At 32.7% G+C, this 17,882-nt stretch overlaps 2 protein-coding genes across 5 annotated transcripts; one reads left to right on the plus strand and one right to left on the minus strand.

Moving 5' to 3' along the window:
• The first annotated feature begins 147 nt into the window (after positions 1-147).
• On the plus strand, positions 148-12,205 carry LOC124222115 (uncharacterized). Of its 3 annotated transcripts, none has more exons than XM_069136979.1 (15): positions 148-213; positions 675-911; positions 2,464-2,648; positions 2,724-2,797; positions 3,296-3,476; positions 4,422-4,513; positions 4,580-4,670; positions 5,356-5,530; positions 5,855-6,022; positions 6,290-6,591; positions 6,681-6,842; positions 7,041-7,206; positions 7,397-7,498; positions 7,716-7,814; positions 11,267-12,205. In XM_069136979.1, the coding sequence occupies exons 2-15, from the start codon at positions 797-799 to the stop codon at positions 11,272-11,274; spliced, it is 1,920 nt and encodes a 639-aa protein (XP_068993080.1). In that variant the 5' UTR covers positions 148-213; positions 675-796; the 3' UTR covers positions 11,275-12,205. The 3 variants fall into 3 exon arrangements, with proteins under 3 accessions (XP_068993080.1, XP_046488690.1, XP_068993079.1); XM_069136978.1 differs by lacking the exon at positions 11,267-12,205 and adding an exon at positions 295-373 and having other exon boundaries at positions 175-213; positions 7,716-9,070; XM_046632734.2 differs by lacking the exon at positions 11,267-12,205 and having other exon boundaries at positions 7,716-9,070.
• Positions 11,950-17,745, minus strand: LOC124222113 (ESF1 homolog). Of its 2 annotated transcripts, XM_069136977.1 has the most exons (8): positions 17,510-17,745; positions 16,603-17,323; positions 16,320-16,498; positions 16,045-16,155; positions 15,722-15,922; positions 15,353-15,572; positions 14,448-15,229; positions 11,950-13,206 (listed from the first exon to the last, which is right to left on the minus strand). In XM_069136977.1, the coding sequence occupies exons 2-8, from the start codon at positions 17,300-17,302 to the stop codon at positions 13,096-13,098; spliced, it is 2,304 nt and encodes a 767-aa protein (XP_068993078.1). In that variant the 5' UTR covers positions 17,303-17,323; positions 17,510-17,745; the 3' UTR covers positions 11,950-13,095. The 2 variants fall into 2 exon arrangements, with proteins under 2 accessions (XP_068993078.1, XP_046488688.1); XM_046632732.2 differs by having other exon boundaries at positions 16,603-17,745.
• Between the last annotated feature and the right edge of the window lie 137 nt (positions 17,746-17,882).

A 17,882-nucleotide genomic window follows, 5' to 3' on the forward strand; every position in this document is an offset into this window, starting at 1 on the left:
GTTTCCTCGATTATTTATTATGGTTTGAGAGTCAGAATCGACAATATTCTGGTAAAATTAATATTATAATTTAAAACTAACCCTATTTTAGTAGGTTCAATAAATTCGCAACAGATGTCGCTGATGACATTATTGCAGCTGCTGTGAGTTGCTGATGGCTGCTGATGGCTGACGGAGTTCGCCGTCCCAGTGGGTTTCGTAGCCAATTTTAATGTAAATACTGAATCTATTGACAATTCGACATTATATTCAGCTTATTCTCGATCATTACTGGGTTTAACATGTCTCCCATAGTTTTACAGTAGTCGACATTACATAGATCAGGGTATTTTCATCGTCGGCAATAACCAACAAACACGTACTATCGTTTCAGGTATCTTTTTTCGCAATATGTTTGATTATTGATAATAATTTCTGAAACGATTCAAATATTTGCCTGCATTGATAAATGAGGATAGAAAATTATTGTTGGATTATAATACCGCTGATCAATGTAACTTATTCAATCTCGTGTGTTTGCAAAAATTGTTATTAATTACCGAGAGGCCACTGCTCCTACCGATAAACAATATACGATACCTACTTGTCCGCATACAATAATTCCAATAACATACGTTGCCGTAATTTTTCAACCCATTGTCAATAATACTCGAAATATTCCTAATTGTTAACAGATGATTGCCTGAAATAATCCACAGCCAACCAATTACCCCTGGTACTTGAAGATTTCAGTTTGGAACTTTGGAAAAAATTCTTGACAAAAAAGAACTGATAACATCAGCAAAAAAATTTGAAAATGAGGGTCGTAGCTTTGATCAGCGGTGGAAAAGACTCCTGCTTCAATATGATGCAGTGCATAGCTGCTGGCCATGACATTGTTGCTTTGGCTAACTTATATCCAATCGAAAAAGGTAGGTATTAGTTTTACCTAGTTACAGGCATAAATAGAAACCTTCTGATGGGAGGATAAAAATTTTTATAGAGATTTACAGTCTTCTCAGGCAAGGTGAGGTAATTTTTTCAAATCCAAACAATCTACGAACATGTAATGCTTTCTGATAAATAAATAGTGCCTGACCTGATCTCAGACGTGATGTCAATTTTGTTACGTTATTTATATACTATTGATCAATTGTACCTGCAAGCCAACTTTGTTATAAAGGGCCATTAGTACTTCAAAATAATACACGAGTGTTGAATTATATCATTTTCTAGTTATTTTGCATACCCAATGGTGATAAAACGCATGTTCCTCATCCGTCGATTTAATCAATTATACACATATTGTTTCACAGAATTTTTTTTTTTGTGTATTTTCAAGTTTTTTGGACTGATGGAGATTGACATCAGTAATATTAATGTAACAAAAAATTGTAAAAAATAGTAATTTTTTTGACATGATTGAAGGATTTGCAAAATATGACTAAGTTTTTCTTCATTATCATACTCTACATTTTGAACTATCCTAAAGTTGCCAAATAATGATAATGAAGATGTGATTTTCGCTCAAAATGCATAATTATGTTAACGTTAGAAACTTCAACCTCATTTTCCTTTGCCATTTGTGTGACGTCAGATTGTTGATTTCAATTCGTAAACTCAGATATTACAAAGTTTACAAAATTTGTTATAAATAGCATTACTTTTTCAAGATGTGTTCTCTTTTACATAATGTTCCATACATTTGTTACTTTCTGTATTTATAATTACGTGCTATTGGTTATCAGTGGTTTGAAATTGATTGTTATATATAATTCAGTACAACAATTGACATATTGTAATAAAAAACTGTTACTCAAAATTATTAAATGTCAATTGTCCGATATTTTGATCAATTATTATCACGACTAATCGACAAAAAATAGTTGTTGGTATAACATCAGCTTCTGCAAATGGACCTTGATAATTCAAAGTACTGTGAGACATTGAAATTTTGTTTTTACGTTTTAATAATTTCTCACTTTCATACTTGTTCTCTTTTTTTTTTTATTATTATTCGACAAAGTGTCAATATATTGCTAGTGATTTGTTACAGGGAAACGTAGCAATGAAATATCAATTGTACTTATATCATAAAATAAAGTTCATGTGTAATAAAATAATAGGATATACAAGCAATAATCCATATGAATTTCAAATATTATATATCACTAGTCACAAGCAGTTTCAAGGTGTTTTGAAATAAGATTTTAACTCTCGAAGTACACTTTTTCGTTTCGGTTTAGTCTATTCCTAGTCTATGCTCTACGACAATATCAGCAATTAACTTTATGTATAATAATGTACAACATTAATAATCACATCTGCAGTATCCTCTTTTCATCTTTTATTTGATGTATTTATACACAATATCCAATGCACTGAGTTTCCATATGCTCTTCGTTAAACTAAAGCCTTGAATAATTTTTCGAGAAACATTTTTTCAACCACTGAACTAACTTCTTCTTTTCTTAACCTCAATAGATGAATTAGATTCTTTCATGTTCCAAACCGTTGGACACCAAGGAGTAGAGTACTTAGGTGAAGCTATCGGCTTACCACTGTACCGTGAACCAACATTTGGAAAGTCCAAAATGTTGGAAAAGAATTATTCACCTACGGATGACGATGAGGTTGAAGACCTGTACAGATTGCTGGTCAAAGTGAAGGTATTTAAACGTTTTTGCCAAATATAGCTAATATGAGAGTGTATAAGAGGTTTCAAATGAAACAAATGTTTTTAGGAGCGGGAAAATATAGAAGCAGTTGCCTCTGGTGCAATTCTGAGTGACTATCAACGCATTCGCGTCGAAAATGTGTAACTATCTAATGGATACTTTTAATAGTGTAGGAAAAAATCTTAACTAACCGCAGTAATCTCAAAATGTATGATATGATAAAGAATTTCTGTCGATCACTCTGTAAATACTTAGCAAGTAAACAAGACTCTAGAAAAAAAGGCCTGTCATTGATTCGGACATGAAATGCGAATATTCATAGCCTATTTGTTCACTCAAGCTAGTGGTACAAGTCGGCTTAAAATAATCAATTCACCACTATTCATTATCAAGATGTTAGTTTGTTCTGATCGACGCTAGCAATACATTTGAAGAAACACTCAATCACTTTTAAAGGCCAAGTAAAGAATAATAAAATCTTGTACATGAGACAGAAATTGTTACAAGCAGCCGAGATTCTGTCTAGTAACAAGTTATGTCCATTCCTCAATGTCTACTGACTATATTCCTGCAAAAAGAGATAGGAGCGAAAGGTATCAGGGTGTTAATGGAAAACAAAAATGTATACCCTGTTGTAGGTGCAGCCGCTTAGGCCTTGTTTCGTTATGCTATTTGTGGCGAAGAGGTCAGGAAGATTTACTGAAGGAGATGATCGAGTGTTCCGTGAATGCAGTTTTCATAAAAGTGGCTGCGTTAGGCCTTGAACCCCGGCACTTGGGAAAGTCTATTGCAGAAATGGAATCGCATCTTGCAAAAATAGTACGTAATTAACATAATCCATATTTAATCTCTTTCATTTGCAAAAATTCTAATCGGCGACTAACCTATACGTACATCTTTGACTCACTTAATAATGCCTGAGTTTCAACAGAAATCGAATTGCCTTTACTAAACTCTTCTTTTTTTGAATAAAAATGAGTCATTTGTGTAAAAATATAACATATCCAATAAACACAAAGAATAATAAGTAGAATAAATAACGAGAAAACTAATCTTATGTTAAAAAAGGATAACGTTCAGAATACCATGTTTTAAGAATATGCGTTTAATTGAAATCAGAACATAATAATATGATATCTATTATATTATAACAATTGAATGAAATTGGCATCTTTGAAATAATGCTCACATGAAAATGTGAAAATGAAATGTATCGTGGAAAATCAAAGATTGTCTATACTGCACAAACAGTTGTGGTTATACCGAAGTGGCATTTATTCATTTCCATCAATTACATTCGAATTCTTTTTTTCATAATCGCACAACCAAACAGACTGTAACTAATTGTGAAATTCGTGTGAGCTATTTTGAAAGCAGTACCTTCAGCTTTGCCTAGGAAACAAAAGTTATCATTAGGCATATAGTTTGACAACACACACTTGTATGTATTTTTGGAATGAGAGATGAGAATGGACATGCATAGTTGGGTTGTGTAATTTCTTATGTAACCCTGTCAAGGCCAATATCATATATTTATTTGAACATTTAATTTACGAAACTTTATACATTTTATTATACTCCTAAATAACAATATTTATGTTTGTAATAATACACTAGTTGTCTACCAATTTATCAAAACTCATCTGTGGCTGAAATGCAAAGTCATTTAACCTTTCACTTTGATATCTGATACCCTGTAAGTGTACGTCTTGAAGTAAACAAATATTGTTGTAAAAATATCACAAGCGTTCTTTTTATTTGCAGAAAGAAAAATATGGGGTCAACATATGTGGAGAGGGTGGAGAGTACGAGACTTTTACCCTAGACTGTCCATTGTTTATCAAAAGCATTATAATGTAAGTTAAAGTTGAACTTGTATTACAGAGAGTAATCAGTAGCAAAACATATTTATATATTTTCAGAGACGAGTATGAAAGCATTGTTCACTCTAACGATGACATAGCCCCTGTCGGATACCTGAATTTTAAAAAGATCCATTTACAAAATAAGAATGTAAGTGGAAATAAGCAATTTTTCCGTCCAGAATTATTCTAAAACATGATTTATAGTACAGCCATTCCTGTGCTTTATTTATTGTGTCTGTATTTTGGAAAGGATGGGAATAGTCTTGTACTGTACATTCAGAATCTTACAGTATTTCTAATGTTGATACTGGAATTTCCACTACCAGTAATTAATCATAGACCATCTGACTTAGGAATACTACACTGTTCATGCTAAATATTATTACATATTGAGTATTCTTAATCTGATTTGAAGTGGCTATCAAGAGATTGTACACCAGGGTAGATTAAGGCTCATTTCATTTAGCTTTTTTTTTTCTCAATTGATATTAAACAATGTTTGCTGGAAGGGTATATTAGTCTATCATTAGGAGGTTTTATTGAGAAAACTATCCCAACCCTTTTAATCGTGATTACATACGTTATTATCAGTGAATTTGAAGATATTTAACTTGAACAATTTTTTATAAACAGAAATTGAAAAATCACATTCCATGTTTCTTCACGTATTAATGAATAAATGAATAACTGGATCAATGATGATATTTAATATTATCACTAAGAAAAAGTTGTGCACTGTATTTGATATGCATGTAAATAACAATTAAACCTTTCATAGCATCAGAATTCGCATATTATCATAACAATTAATTAACGTAATGATAATATTGCAGAATGGTATAGAGGCATTATCATTGCAAGAAAGGTTACAGTTGGTATCCGTAAAGGGCCCATCTGACTATATTGATGAAATAGTCAGACCAGAGTTACAAGATGGCTGTAATTTATCGGATGACGAAAACGAAGAATCTGAAAGTGATAACAAATCCTTAAAGACATCAAACTCTGGTATATTGGTTTTATAATACATATCGTAAACGATATTTGAAGTTTACCACAAAATACAACTACAAAAATTTCGAAACACACATCAGTATCTAAATGAAAAATTACTGTCTTTACTGTGTACTTTATACGAAATTTTGAACAATTTAATCATCCATGAAATAAATTTGGCGTCAATTTTTTTCTAATTGCTTTTTTCTCTTGTAATGCTTTATTGCGTATCAAATTTGTTTATGAAATTACCCCCGAAAGTAATAGAAACAAAGTCTATTGTCATTCAATACATCATGTATTCTAATATTGAAAATTGAAATTGCTGTTTCTCAGGTCAATTCAATCCACCAAGTCCGATGGAAATTATGTATGATGATGAAGATTATCCAGATGTACCTGTTTCAAATAGAAATCAAACTGGCTGGTTCTGGTTTGGAGGAATTGTTGGAAAAAATTCTGATCCAAAACTTGCCACAGAGGAAGCCTTGGACAAATTAAGCAGTAGGTAAAATTTAATACTTCTTACTATTCAATTTAACTCAATGCCATATATGTGATGGGGAAAAATATCCTATTATCTAATCAGTAGATAATATAATTTGTAGAATACTGATTTAATTTTTTTCTATTGTTGAACATCTAGTTGTGTACTTAAAATGTTTGTAAAAGTTCAACTTGTGCTGTGGCCGATATTTTCTTTGTCAATTGGCAAGATTCAATCAATTCTGAGAGAATGATCTAAAAATCATGATATCAATCTTTTTTCAGATCTAGTCGAAACAGAAAAGCTTAAGATTTCAGATATTGTTGCAGTAACATTGTATTTAAAAGATATGTCGAACTATTTATTAATAAACGAAGTCTACATCTCGAGGTTGAGTAATGTTAATCCACCGGTACGTGTGTGCATTGAGTGCCCGTTAAACGTACCTATCGTCTTAGATGCTTTAGCATATAAAGAAATTCCACAAATAGGAGACAACAAAGTTCACAAAAGGCACACGATGCATGTACAGAGTATAAGTAATTGGGCGCCTGCTAATATTGGACCATACTCCCAAGCTATTCGTGTAAGTAATGATTTATTTTTATGTTTTCAACTCATACGTAGTAGAATAGCAAATAAACTGATCGCTTATGAATGATTAAACATTTTTAGGTTGGAGATATTATTTCTGTTGCTGGACAAATACCACTAGTTCCTGGGAGCATGACGATGTTGGATTTAAATATCAAAAGACAATGTCGGTTAACATTGAGGCATATCAATCGAATTGTTAAAGCAATGGATGCTAATACACAGCTCAGAGATATTGTACAGGTAAGTGGAATTGAACGGTTTCTCAGACATAAACAGAGAGAACTCTCAATACATATTTGTAAACTTTATTTTTTTTTTTTACAAATTAACTGTAATCTGCAGCCATCTAAATTAGTTAATCGTGTAACTTTCATTCAATAATTTATCATTGGTGATATGCCCATGATATTAAATTCTTGAATTCATCTTCTCTTACAGGGTATTTGTTTTTCAACACATCCTAGTTATATTCCTGATGCACGCAGAGAATGGGAAAAACGAACTAATAATGCAATTGTAGATTACGTTGTTGTACCAAACTTGCCTCGAGGTGCGAAAGTCGAATGGTGTGTTTGGGCACATCGGGACAATAACCGATTCGAATGTGAGTAAAATTATAGATGAAACTTGAGAGAACAATGTTAATTTACTACTTTCATAAAAGCTGACCTCTACTTTCAATACATGTAAATCACCCTCATTACTTTATATAAGTGTTACAACATATTTTTGTTTCCCAACTACTTTATCCGAATTAGATACTACTGACATTTGCGTTTTCACTTTCATTATAGACGAAGAAACTGGAAAATGTGTTGGTGATTTTAAAGTTGCCATAAGGCGACGATGGAATTATGAGAATAACGTATCTGCTATTGTATGTTACCTGTCGACTGGTGAGTAAATAATATTCCCTAATTAGATGTTGAAGGCTTTATTTGCATGGAATCAAAATATGTTAAGTACTAGTTTTGGGTAAATGATGGAACCTTAATCCAATTTGTTGAGTGAATCAACTAGTTGATGATATTATGTTCTTTAGTTAAAAGATGCCTTAATTGATATTATTCGCATCAACAATTGATAGTTCAGTATTTGATTACTAACTTGCAGGATCTTCAAATTCAATGGGAAACCTGACAGTAGACACAAATCTAAGTTTTGCGGAACTTAACGCAGCCGAACTTACAGAAGCTTTCGAATATCTTCTATGTAAGTTGACGAAAGGTTCACAAACTGTAAATCCTACCTGTAATTTAAGAATTTTTTATAAAGTGGGTAGCTCACCAGGACCAAATTTTATTCAAAGCGTTCTATCAAATTTTGAAAACCGAAATATAGTTACCACCATAATCCCAACGACTCATCTTCATAATTACAGCACTTTTTTATCAATTTGTGGTATCAGGCACGAATAATAGTTTTGTTGCTTAATAACTTGGTCAATTATTTATATAAATTTTGAAACGCTTGATAATCTACCGATTATTACAGAGAGCCAATGCCCAAACGGATGTATTTTTCATTTTTTTCTTTTTTTTTCTATTTGGTTTACAAGTGGAAACTTCTGTATAGATATAGTTTTTCATTTTTTATAATGCTCGAGTACAAATTTTCTGAAATTAGTTAGTTACTTGTAACTGTATAATATTTTACTGTAGACTCACCCCAGTTCTAATGAAAATCAAAATTCACCTAATATTACATAGAATTTACTCTAACTATTAGCAATTTTCCTTGTGCAAAACTTTTTTTCACAGTTTATTGTTTTTTTCTGAACTCAATCAAATTTCAGATTGAAAGATTTTATCTCAAGAATTATTTTCTGAATATTCTTTCAAAGTCAACTTGGCATATATAAGTAGGATGTCAGTTCTTGTTTAGTTGTATTGAGCCCTAAAGTCCTTGACTTATATTGAAAATATTGCGGTATTCATACACGTAACAGCAGCATTTTCTAGATTATAATTTTCATGAATGCATTTTTGCTCAAACTCTAGAGACTTGAAATAAACAATTTATAAATCAATTATTGTCAGGAGTATTGGCTATCTACTTAATTTAACGTTTTTACTGTATAATTGATATTACCTTGAAACACTTTGAGTTCACTCACTAGCCAGTAAATTGGTAATGAGTATAGTTTGCTAATAAATTATTCATAGCGATGTAAAAACTCTTTCCACGCAGAGGGGGCTAAACTATTGGTTATTATGAATTATTGTATGATACCCTACCTAATCTCATGAATTTTACTTAAATTTAGAATTAAAGGAAAAGAATGCGTTTGGATATTGCTGTTACCCTATAATATATTCGTTAATATTCAGTGAATAGTGTTTAATTTCATTAATATGATATACATATTACAATTATAAGATACGTTTAAAGTAATGTCACAATTAAACTGTCACATTGGATGAAAATAAAAATGCATCTTACTTCTAAGTAAAATGCGATCTCTGTTATGTGTTTCCACATTATTCCAAAATACTTTAGAAATGCAATATTTCTGTATGATTACAAAAAAAATAATGTCAGGATACAGTTTTTGTCATTTCAAGAATTCAAAAACCCTTCACAGTCATTAACTGAAATGACAAAACACAGTGAAAATAAGGCTTATTTGATCATATATATTGATAAATATTAATTAACCTGTTTTCCATACAACAAATAACACTATTCTTATTAAGATTAATCCTAGATTACATTAGCGATGGATAGACTGATTATTTCACGATGGGCTCCTGGTGCTCAAGAGTATGCCGCATCAGAGTCACTTTTTAAACACATGAATTTTTAATTTTTTCAAGAAGCCCTACGACAAAAAATGCGGATTTATTATAGGGTTTCAGACAATTGTTTTTCTGGTGTATTTTGAAGATGTCATATACTTCGATACTTGCAAGAAATTGATCTCAATTTAATTTAATAATAAGTTTTTTTTCCCTCTGTGTGGTGTTTGCTGATTGCTGATCACAATCTATAAACTTTTAAATTATCTAAAACTCGCCTAAGTTTGGTCAAAATCTTATTATTTTTTCAAAACACATCATCTGTGCGGATTATTACACGCGTGTTCTTTACCACATTTTTTAATTACGTGTCACTGTTTACTTATTGTTTCGAATGAAAGAAAGTAAGGTGTGTAAAATTTAATACAGAGAACGGGACAATTTACTCCGACAGTTGATACGTTGAAGTAATGAACATCTATTATTCTAAATCATTGGAGCGTATTATATATTTTGCTTTGTATGTTATTACGACTAATTAACTCATTACTGAAGAAATAATATTAGAAACGTTGATTGCAATGTTATTAAAATACTATCCAAGGATAGTGTATGTGTGATAACAGAGTAAAGCCATGTATTATTATTGTAACTATAACAGATTTGAAATTGAAACTTATCCTTAGATGTAAAAAATCGAAATCCACTAATGTATAAAGTCTGTTCCATCTTGTAACGGGGATACCCAAATTATTTATACGGAAATTCAACAAGAAGAGACATGGATCGCAAAACCATGAATGATGAGATTGTTTTATTACCTTTGTGCGCAAAAACTAAGAATAATAATTATTATTATTATTATGAATTGCGTATTTTAGTATTCAACAGAGGCCTGAATATTAAACTAAGGCCTATAAGGCCACGAAACTAGGGTCACTAAATGAAAGAAAAATTGGTTTTGCATATTATTTTCAGTTGCATGTAGATGCACTATTTCAAAATATGAATTTTCATACAGTTTTACAAGATTGGAAAATTTCTTGTCGACAATTACAACTTTCGTTTGCCAGTTTTCATTTATGCTGAAGTCAATTCATTTCTAAGGGGGATCATGTGAATAAAATTGTCAAAAAAACGTTTTTTGTTTCATCTTTCTGGAAGTTTGAAGTATGAAGAATATTGTGCGTAAATTTCATGACGAAATTCCAAAAACTGTTAAAGGTATGGGCGATTCACCGAAAGGTGGTCGAGTGTCCCGACCGGATTTTTCTAAAGTGTTAGTCTACTGTTAACTTTAAGCAGTGAATAGTATTTTCTTGTACATCGCAGTTTTATCAAAATTAACAGTCAACTGGACTCCAAGAAAAGTAGTGGCGATAAAATGACAAAGGCAGATAAGGCGAGAGGAATTTGCAAAGGTCAACTCAAAAAAAAGCTGCCTGTACGTAGCAACGTAGCCGGAAAGGTGGCAGTTATGTGTTTCAGCGAAAAAAGTACGATAATCAATTCATTCAGAACCAAGCATAAACCATAATATTGATTATATTATTCTAAATTTTATCGCCGGTTTTTCATTCATCTGTGAAAATGTGAGATGCACAGAATACGGAGCAGAAATTTATACAATAACAAAAACCTGTACTCGTGGTGTCGGATTCAACGTGGAAATACAGTGTTCTTGCGAGCCCGAAAGCGTACCCACTTGCTCGTATACTTATGTACCTATATCTAACGCATACGAAATAAATACAAGAATCTGTTTTACTATGCCAGTGATAGGGATTGGAATGAAAGGCATCCTAATATCTTGAGGAATAATGCATCTAGCAGTATTAGCCGCACAGTGTACGTGATCGTACACTACGATCGTAAAAAATATTCTAACCGTTTGAGAATCAGTACCGAAAATAATTTGTTGGTCAGTTATTTAGGAAGAAAGAGAAATTATGGCAAGAGCACCAAATCAGGCAAATGAGGAATTGACGCAAGAATGACCACTGAAGATGCTGCGGCAGCTGTAGAGGAAGTATTTTGTCGCCCTGCAATTGTAGATTACTGGTAAATTAAAAAAAATATACATTCCACACATTTTTTTGCAAACTTTAAGCTCGATTATTTCAAAACATCATATTTGAAGTCGCTTCACAGAATATCTCAAAAACAGTTAACCAATTTGCTTCAAATTACTTCACAATGGTTCGGACATTTACTCTTTTTGTTCTAAAAAATTTGGGACAAAAAACGAAATTCAAGTTTCTAAAGTGATCATTTCTGCAAGAAAAAAAAAAAAAAAAGATTGTGGAATAAAATCCTCCAATACGAACTGCTTTGTTATATTTTAAGAAACCCTTTGTAATTTATGGTTCAAATGAACCGAATACTCTAAACCCTAGGAATCGCGAACCGGATCCGTGCGAACCACGTCTTATAAACGATATATCTATTTATTTATTTATTTATCTTAATATGTATCCATGCATCGTTTATAATGTCATTAAAAATTTTACACATGAAAACGGATTAATGATCGCGAGTAATCAATATTTCTTGTCTTGCTTATTTACTAAAAACCAGATTATATAGGTAAAAAATGGAAAATATCGGTATTTTCAAAACAGGGTCAGCTAGGGTTTTAATTCAAACGGATTTTTCATCTATAATCACCCACAAATACAATGAAGTTTTCGGTTTCTGTCTACATTTTCATCCAACCTATCGATGCTTCAGGTCCAGTGTAAATATTCCCCCATAAATCCAAATGAAGGAGGCATGTAGAAAATTCATTTTAACCGCAATTCCAAGTGTGGAATAAAGGGCTGCTGCCTTATTATAAATATGTAAAAAACCCAAAACTGAGGTGTATCCCGGACGAAAAGTAAGGATAGTGGTATATATTTTCAAGAAATTATTCTATTCATACTCTTATTTTATTGTGTGTAAATCGTACTTTTTATATTCAGGGAATTATAGATATATATATATGTAAGATTGGCTATGAATTTGAACAGATATCTTCAATTTCAATAAGAGATATTGATACAATGGTTATAACACAACTTTTACGCTGAAACTTATCGCTTATTAGAAACTTAAATGTGAGAAATAATTTTAATAAATTGTATAGTTATGAATTTTCCAAAAACTGTATACACTTTTTCAAATATTAGATTTATCATTCATGATTATTCATCATCTATACTTGTATACTATTTGCACCTCAATATAACAGAATAATGCAATTACAACAAAAATTATAACTGCTCATTAACCAGCATGCGTTTGATTCACACGAACTATCTACGAGTTCCTGATATTTTTGGAAGGGGTGCAATGCTCCAGCAAATTTATTTTTCGCTAAGTATGTCAGTTGTATTCTTTGTTTATTGCAAGAAAATAAATTAATATTTTGAACAAATTAAGAGTCAAGAAGTTTTTAATATTTTATACTGTTATACGATGAATTTATGGTGAACAGGATAGATAGAGTGCGCCACGAACTGCTGCCAACCCAAAGTTCCCAAGGATGGATGTCCATAGCTCGTCAACAGCATGATGGGCGTCACAAAAAGGTTGGAAACCAATCGTCAAATAGGTTGGCAACGTTTCGTAGTGCGCACTGGGCTCCGTTCACTAATAGAAAATCTGTACATGTGTCAACGCATGCACACTCGATCTTCCATGCCATTATAAATACCGTATGTATGTATGTATGTACAAGTTGCAGATATATCCTAATTAGAAATGTAGACACGTTAATATTTTATTCTTTGTGAAATATTTTGAGATTTTCTTTTTACTGATTTTACTAACGCATTCAACTCTGCATTCAACTTCTTGTCGGTTTTAATCTTCTTTTCGGGATCCTGAAAAATTTTGAAAATAATCGTGCTGTACTTTATTCATTAATTTACTATGGAGCAATGGGAAGAAAATGTTTTAGATAGGGAAAACGTACAGAAACTGGGTATTTGTGACACTGACATATAAGCAGAGGAAAAGAAAAACAGCTAAGATATTAAACTTTTTTCAATAAGATTCTGAATACATTAGTAATTAAGTAAAGGCTTGTATTGTAAAAATCAAACCATTCATTATTATTATTACGTAATAAGGAGATGTGATGCACTGGGGATTGAAAATCAGAGTTAGAGTTAATATAAAAATAATAGTTATGGTTATTGTTTCTCAAAGTACAACTACATACAAAAAAGTTAAACTTAGTTCAGGGCAGTCAACAAGATTGGCTAAGAGTTTGAAAGTGAAAATCAAATCGTTTCTAACAAAAGCAGAACATGAAGATGGAATACCTAAATTTAAAGCGATAAAGCTAGAGTCATGTGCATTGTACAACCAATTTTGAAAGAGACGAATCTAAAAAAAAGACGCTTTACTTTGTCAAATTTCGTCAGCAAAACACTAGTATTCGGCATTCCCATACTGAAACAGTAGATCAAATTGGAATAGATGAAAGTAAAGTACAGGGTTCTGAACGTTTCGATATTCCTGAAGTTTTTTGAAAACCTTTTGATAAAGTTCAGTTTCTTAGTAGTTTAGTATATTGTTCTCATGCATCAAATTGATTTTTTCAGTTCATTTCAGTTTGTGAAAAACAAATACATTCGAAAAAACATCGAATACTTCAATGTAATTTACAGGTTTTTTTTTCTCTGTAATATGAAAATATCATTGGGGTGCAATCGGAAAATTCCAAAACGACCAATAACGGACACCATAGTGTATATTTAATTTTGCTCTACTGGATCAGGACTGTTCAAAAGGATTGGGATCCAAATACCTCCCTACTTTGCCTAAAATTACCTGGTTTGAGCACTGTAAAACCTGAATACATATAGTCGATGTGTTCTTTGTAAGAAAGTTTGCAATGAAACTAGACACCTAAACCTTTGACTTGTGCTACTTGTCAATCATATAGACACTTTGTTACTTTCAACAACTCGGCATCAGCCGCGAATAGTAACGGAAGAGAGTAATCAATCACAGAGCATAGGTCATTAATGTAAACCGAAAATGAAACTATATGATCAGACTACTTTTGGATGGGTAAATACGTGAATACAGTACCAAAAATATGAGCGAGCCTTACCTGATCTAATTTGCCATCAGTTCGCCTTTTCAATTTTTCTTCTATCAAGGCTTCTGTTCCTTTGGTTTTTCTGTACCGTGGATCAGCAGGATCGATATTATAATGGTGAGATGAGTATAGAGCTTCAAATCGCTGATCACCAACATTGACTTTAAAATCATCAACTGTTTCATCTTTATTTGAATACTTATTCATCTTTTTCTGGCGCTTTCTTTTAGATTTTGACAAAGATTCGTTATCTTCAATTTTCTTCATATCAAAATGCTTTCGTCCTGCATCCTCAGTTTTATCCATCAGCAATAATTCTAGCTCAGCCTCCTGTTGCTTTTTGTCAACATCATTGACAATCTGATTTTTCGAAGATTTTTTCAATTTTGGTTTCATATTTTTGAATTCTTTAGCAAAATATGGGTCATCCATGTCAATATCCGAAGGCACACTATCCTCACTGTTATCACTATCTGATGCATTCTCATTGCTCTCTCTCAGTTTTTTTCTTTCGGCCATTTTTGATTTTTTCTTTGCTTTACGTTTTTCAAGGTATTGTTCAAATGGCGTTAGTTCTTCCTTTTTCTTCATTTTTTCAGCAACGAGTTTTTCAGATTTGGCCTTGCTTCCTAATCCCCATGTAATTTCCATTTCGATACCTTTATTTTTATTTTTCTCTTGCTGCTCTTCGATCCCATGTAAAAGTGACTTGTACTTTGCTATTGGATCTGCCTCATTGTCAGATTCTAGGTCTCTTTCATCAGAGTTATTTTTCGATTCATTTTCATCGGAGTCTATGATAAGAAAGAAAAGAAAAGTCGATTTATTGTTTTCAATCATTGACAGTGAGCAGTTGGTTTTGATCAATAGAAAACAGCAGAGTCAACATATTAATTTGATCATAGCATAAAATTTACCATCTTCACTGCTAGAACCACTTCCTAAATATGCTCGGATATCACTGGGATCAATGTCGTCAACTTTTCCACAGTTAAGTTTTTCTGCAATTTCTTGTCTGTGAGGATTTGTCTCGTCCCAAGTCAATTCTACTTTAACTTGTTGCAATGCAGTAGTAACGAACTGCCTTGGCTGATACTTCGACAATTCTGGTACTTTATCACAGACTTCTTTAGGCTCCTATGGAAAAATTTGATTTCGAATTACTTTCAATGATAAACTTGATAACTTGAGATAAACAAATCACTGTTACAACTCAAATTGAACTAATTACTTATACAAATTGCATTGTCACATTTGGATTGAAAAAAGACTGCAATGTTTAGTACTTGATCAAAAGTTGTATCATCCGGTATGAACCTCAAATCCAATTTCGTTGCTGTAGATTCATATTCGAGCCCGTCGCATTCTGTATAAATTTTATTGGCTGTTTGGGGTGAGTCGCAAACTATTACTGCATAATAATACTTTAATCGATTCAATTGATACTGCCTTAATTTTTCCATGTGGTATTTTGTCCCTTCCTCGTTCTAAAACAAGCAGGATTATTTTCAAATCTTACTTGCCTGGGCAGATATATTTGTTAACCATAATACAACACTTTTTCATCAGTCATAAGAACAAAAGTAAAAATGTATTCAGACAAAATCACCTCATCATCTTCCTTGAAATTCTGAGTGTTATTCTTTGATTCGACCAGTTCAATCGGGCCTCTTATTTCCTCCTCTTTCATCCGTTGTAAACCAAACTCTGACGGGTAAATCTGTACAATTAATCCTTTTAGTAAATTTAAGACATTTGAGAAAGGTGATGTCGTGGCTACATGCTAAATATTCATCCTTATACCTGTAGTTATGCCAATAGTAAGTACATGTGGGGGCTAAAGTTTCTTTGGAAATAATAATTGTATTCAGGATTCTATATTACCGTAACAGAATGAATAAGACCATTGCTTGGCAAAAATGAGTTAAACAGAACCAATAAATCAACAGCACGAATCCTGTCCCAGTCCATGTTACAAACAGCCAATCTATTCGTTATTTCATCTGTTGTTTCAGCTTCTCTATCTAGCTCACCCCAATCATGATCTATTTCATTTTCTTGATCTGAAAATATTCAATATCATTATATCGCATAATTCATCATTTGTATTTAGAATCTTGGACTGTTGTTTCTCTGTATTCAGAGTTCCTAATCTAAATTTTCTCACCGTCTTCATCTGAGCTTTCTTCCTCGGATGAACTTTCCGTTAGTAAAGTGCCTTCTCCTCTAGCATAATCTACTGTTAAGTCTCTTAATTTTTCTTTTATCATAGTCGGTATACTTCCCGTGTCAGACTTGTTAATTTGCAATGGATCTGCGCCGTTCTCAAAATCCATAGTAACTTTAGAAATTGATTCCAATTCATCCTCAGATTTAGAATATTCATTTTCATCATTTTCGGATTCTGATACTAAGTCACTGTCAGCTTGAGTTTTAGTACGCAGCAGTTCTCCATTTCCCAACAAATGGGCTACTTTGGTAGTGCGTTTTATCTTGCTTTTTGATTTTCGGTCAGACAGATTTTGTAAATGATCCAATCTATCTCCGTTCATGCCAGTAACACTTTTAGGCTTTACATCTTTTCGTACCTTGTTTTCAATATTAGTTGATTTGACATTCTCATCACTACCTGACTCTTCATCATCATTGCTTGACAAATGGTAATACTTTTTTAAATTTTCATTCGACGACTGATTACTCGGTCTTCCTCTTTTATCAATAGTATACTTCAGAAGAAACTTTTTGTCATTAAACATAGGCCGAAATCTCTTGTCAATTTTTACTTTTCGCTCAGTTTTAGGAATGCGTCTGAATCTCGGATCTTTTGCAACATGTGCAAATCGCGCATCATCCAGTACGTTATCCATAATTATTGATACGCAGAGTACCTAAGAACAGAACTAATTAATTCACTAATCTGGCATGTAAAGTTATAACAACTGACTACTGTCGGATTCGTTTATAAGGATAAATTCCTTATTTCTTGAGCAAAAAATTAAACAACTGTGTGCAACACGGCGCCTTGACATAACCTATCTTAAGACCTCACGTGCCTCACGCGCGGTCTTACATACAGGCCTGAAACTCTGCTAATTTTAAGCGGTGCGGATTGTCGTCGTAGTGTGACCCACGGTCGTATACACAGGTCTCGGAACTCAGGCTGTAAAACCGTGCTCGAAAATGAAGCCGATGTTGTGAATTTTTGCCGCTAGCGCTAGTGAGGGAGAGGCCTACTTAGCACGCAAGCGCACGGAGAAAAAGACAGCTGCCCTATATTCCTCTCTTTGCTGCACACAGGCCTCGGAGATTGCAGCGATCCGGACTTTGGTGTACAAATTGAGAAAGACAGGCTTCAAGACGGTCACGCTGCGTTATATAGGAAGGGGCTTGGATGGGCTTGGAGTGCCCAGACCTGTCTATAAGACCGTGGTGTGACCAAACTGTGTT

This window comes from Neodiprion pinetum, chromosome 6, assembly GCF_021155775.2.
Source record: "Neodiprion pinetum isolate iyNeoPine1 chromosome 6, iyNeoPine1.2, whole genome shotgun sequence".
Lineage (NCBI taxonomy): Eukaryota > Metazoa > Arthropoda > Insecta > Hymenoptera > Diprionidae > Neodiprion > Neodiprion pinetum.

Excerpts from the sequence above, each read along its gene's own strand:
- LOC124222115 (XM_046632734.2), top strand. The coding sequence starts at position 797 with ATGAGGGTCGTAGCTTTGATCAGCGGTGGAAAAGACTCCTGCTTCAAT. Across the intron at positions 912-2,463 it reads CTTATATCCAATCGAAAAAG|ATGAATTAGATTCTTTCATG; the intron begins GTAGGTATTAGT and ends TAACCTCAATAG. Across the intron at positions 6,843-7,040 it reads AGCTCAGAGATATTGTACAG|GGTATTTGTTTTTCAACACA; the intron begins GTAAGTGGAATT and ends CTTCTCTTACAG.
- LOC124222113 (XM_069136977.1), bottom strand. The coding sequence starts at position 17,302 with ATGGATAACGTACTGGATGATGCGCGATTTGCACATGTTGCAAAAGAT. Across the intron at positions 15,923-16,044 it reads ATTTCAAGGAAGATGATGAG|AACGAGGAAGGGACAAAATA; the intron begins GTGATTTTGTCT and ends TGCTTGTTTTAG. Across the intron at positions 13,207-14,447 it reads CTGATGGCAAATTAGATCAG|GATCCCGAAAAGAAGATTAA; the intron begins GTAAGGCTCGCT and ends AAAATTTTTCAG.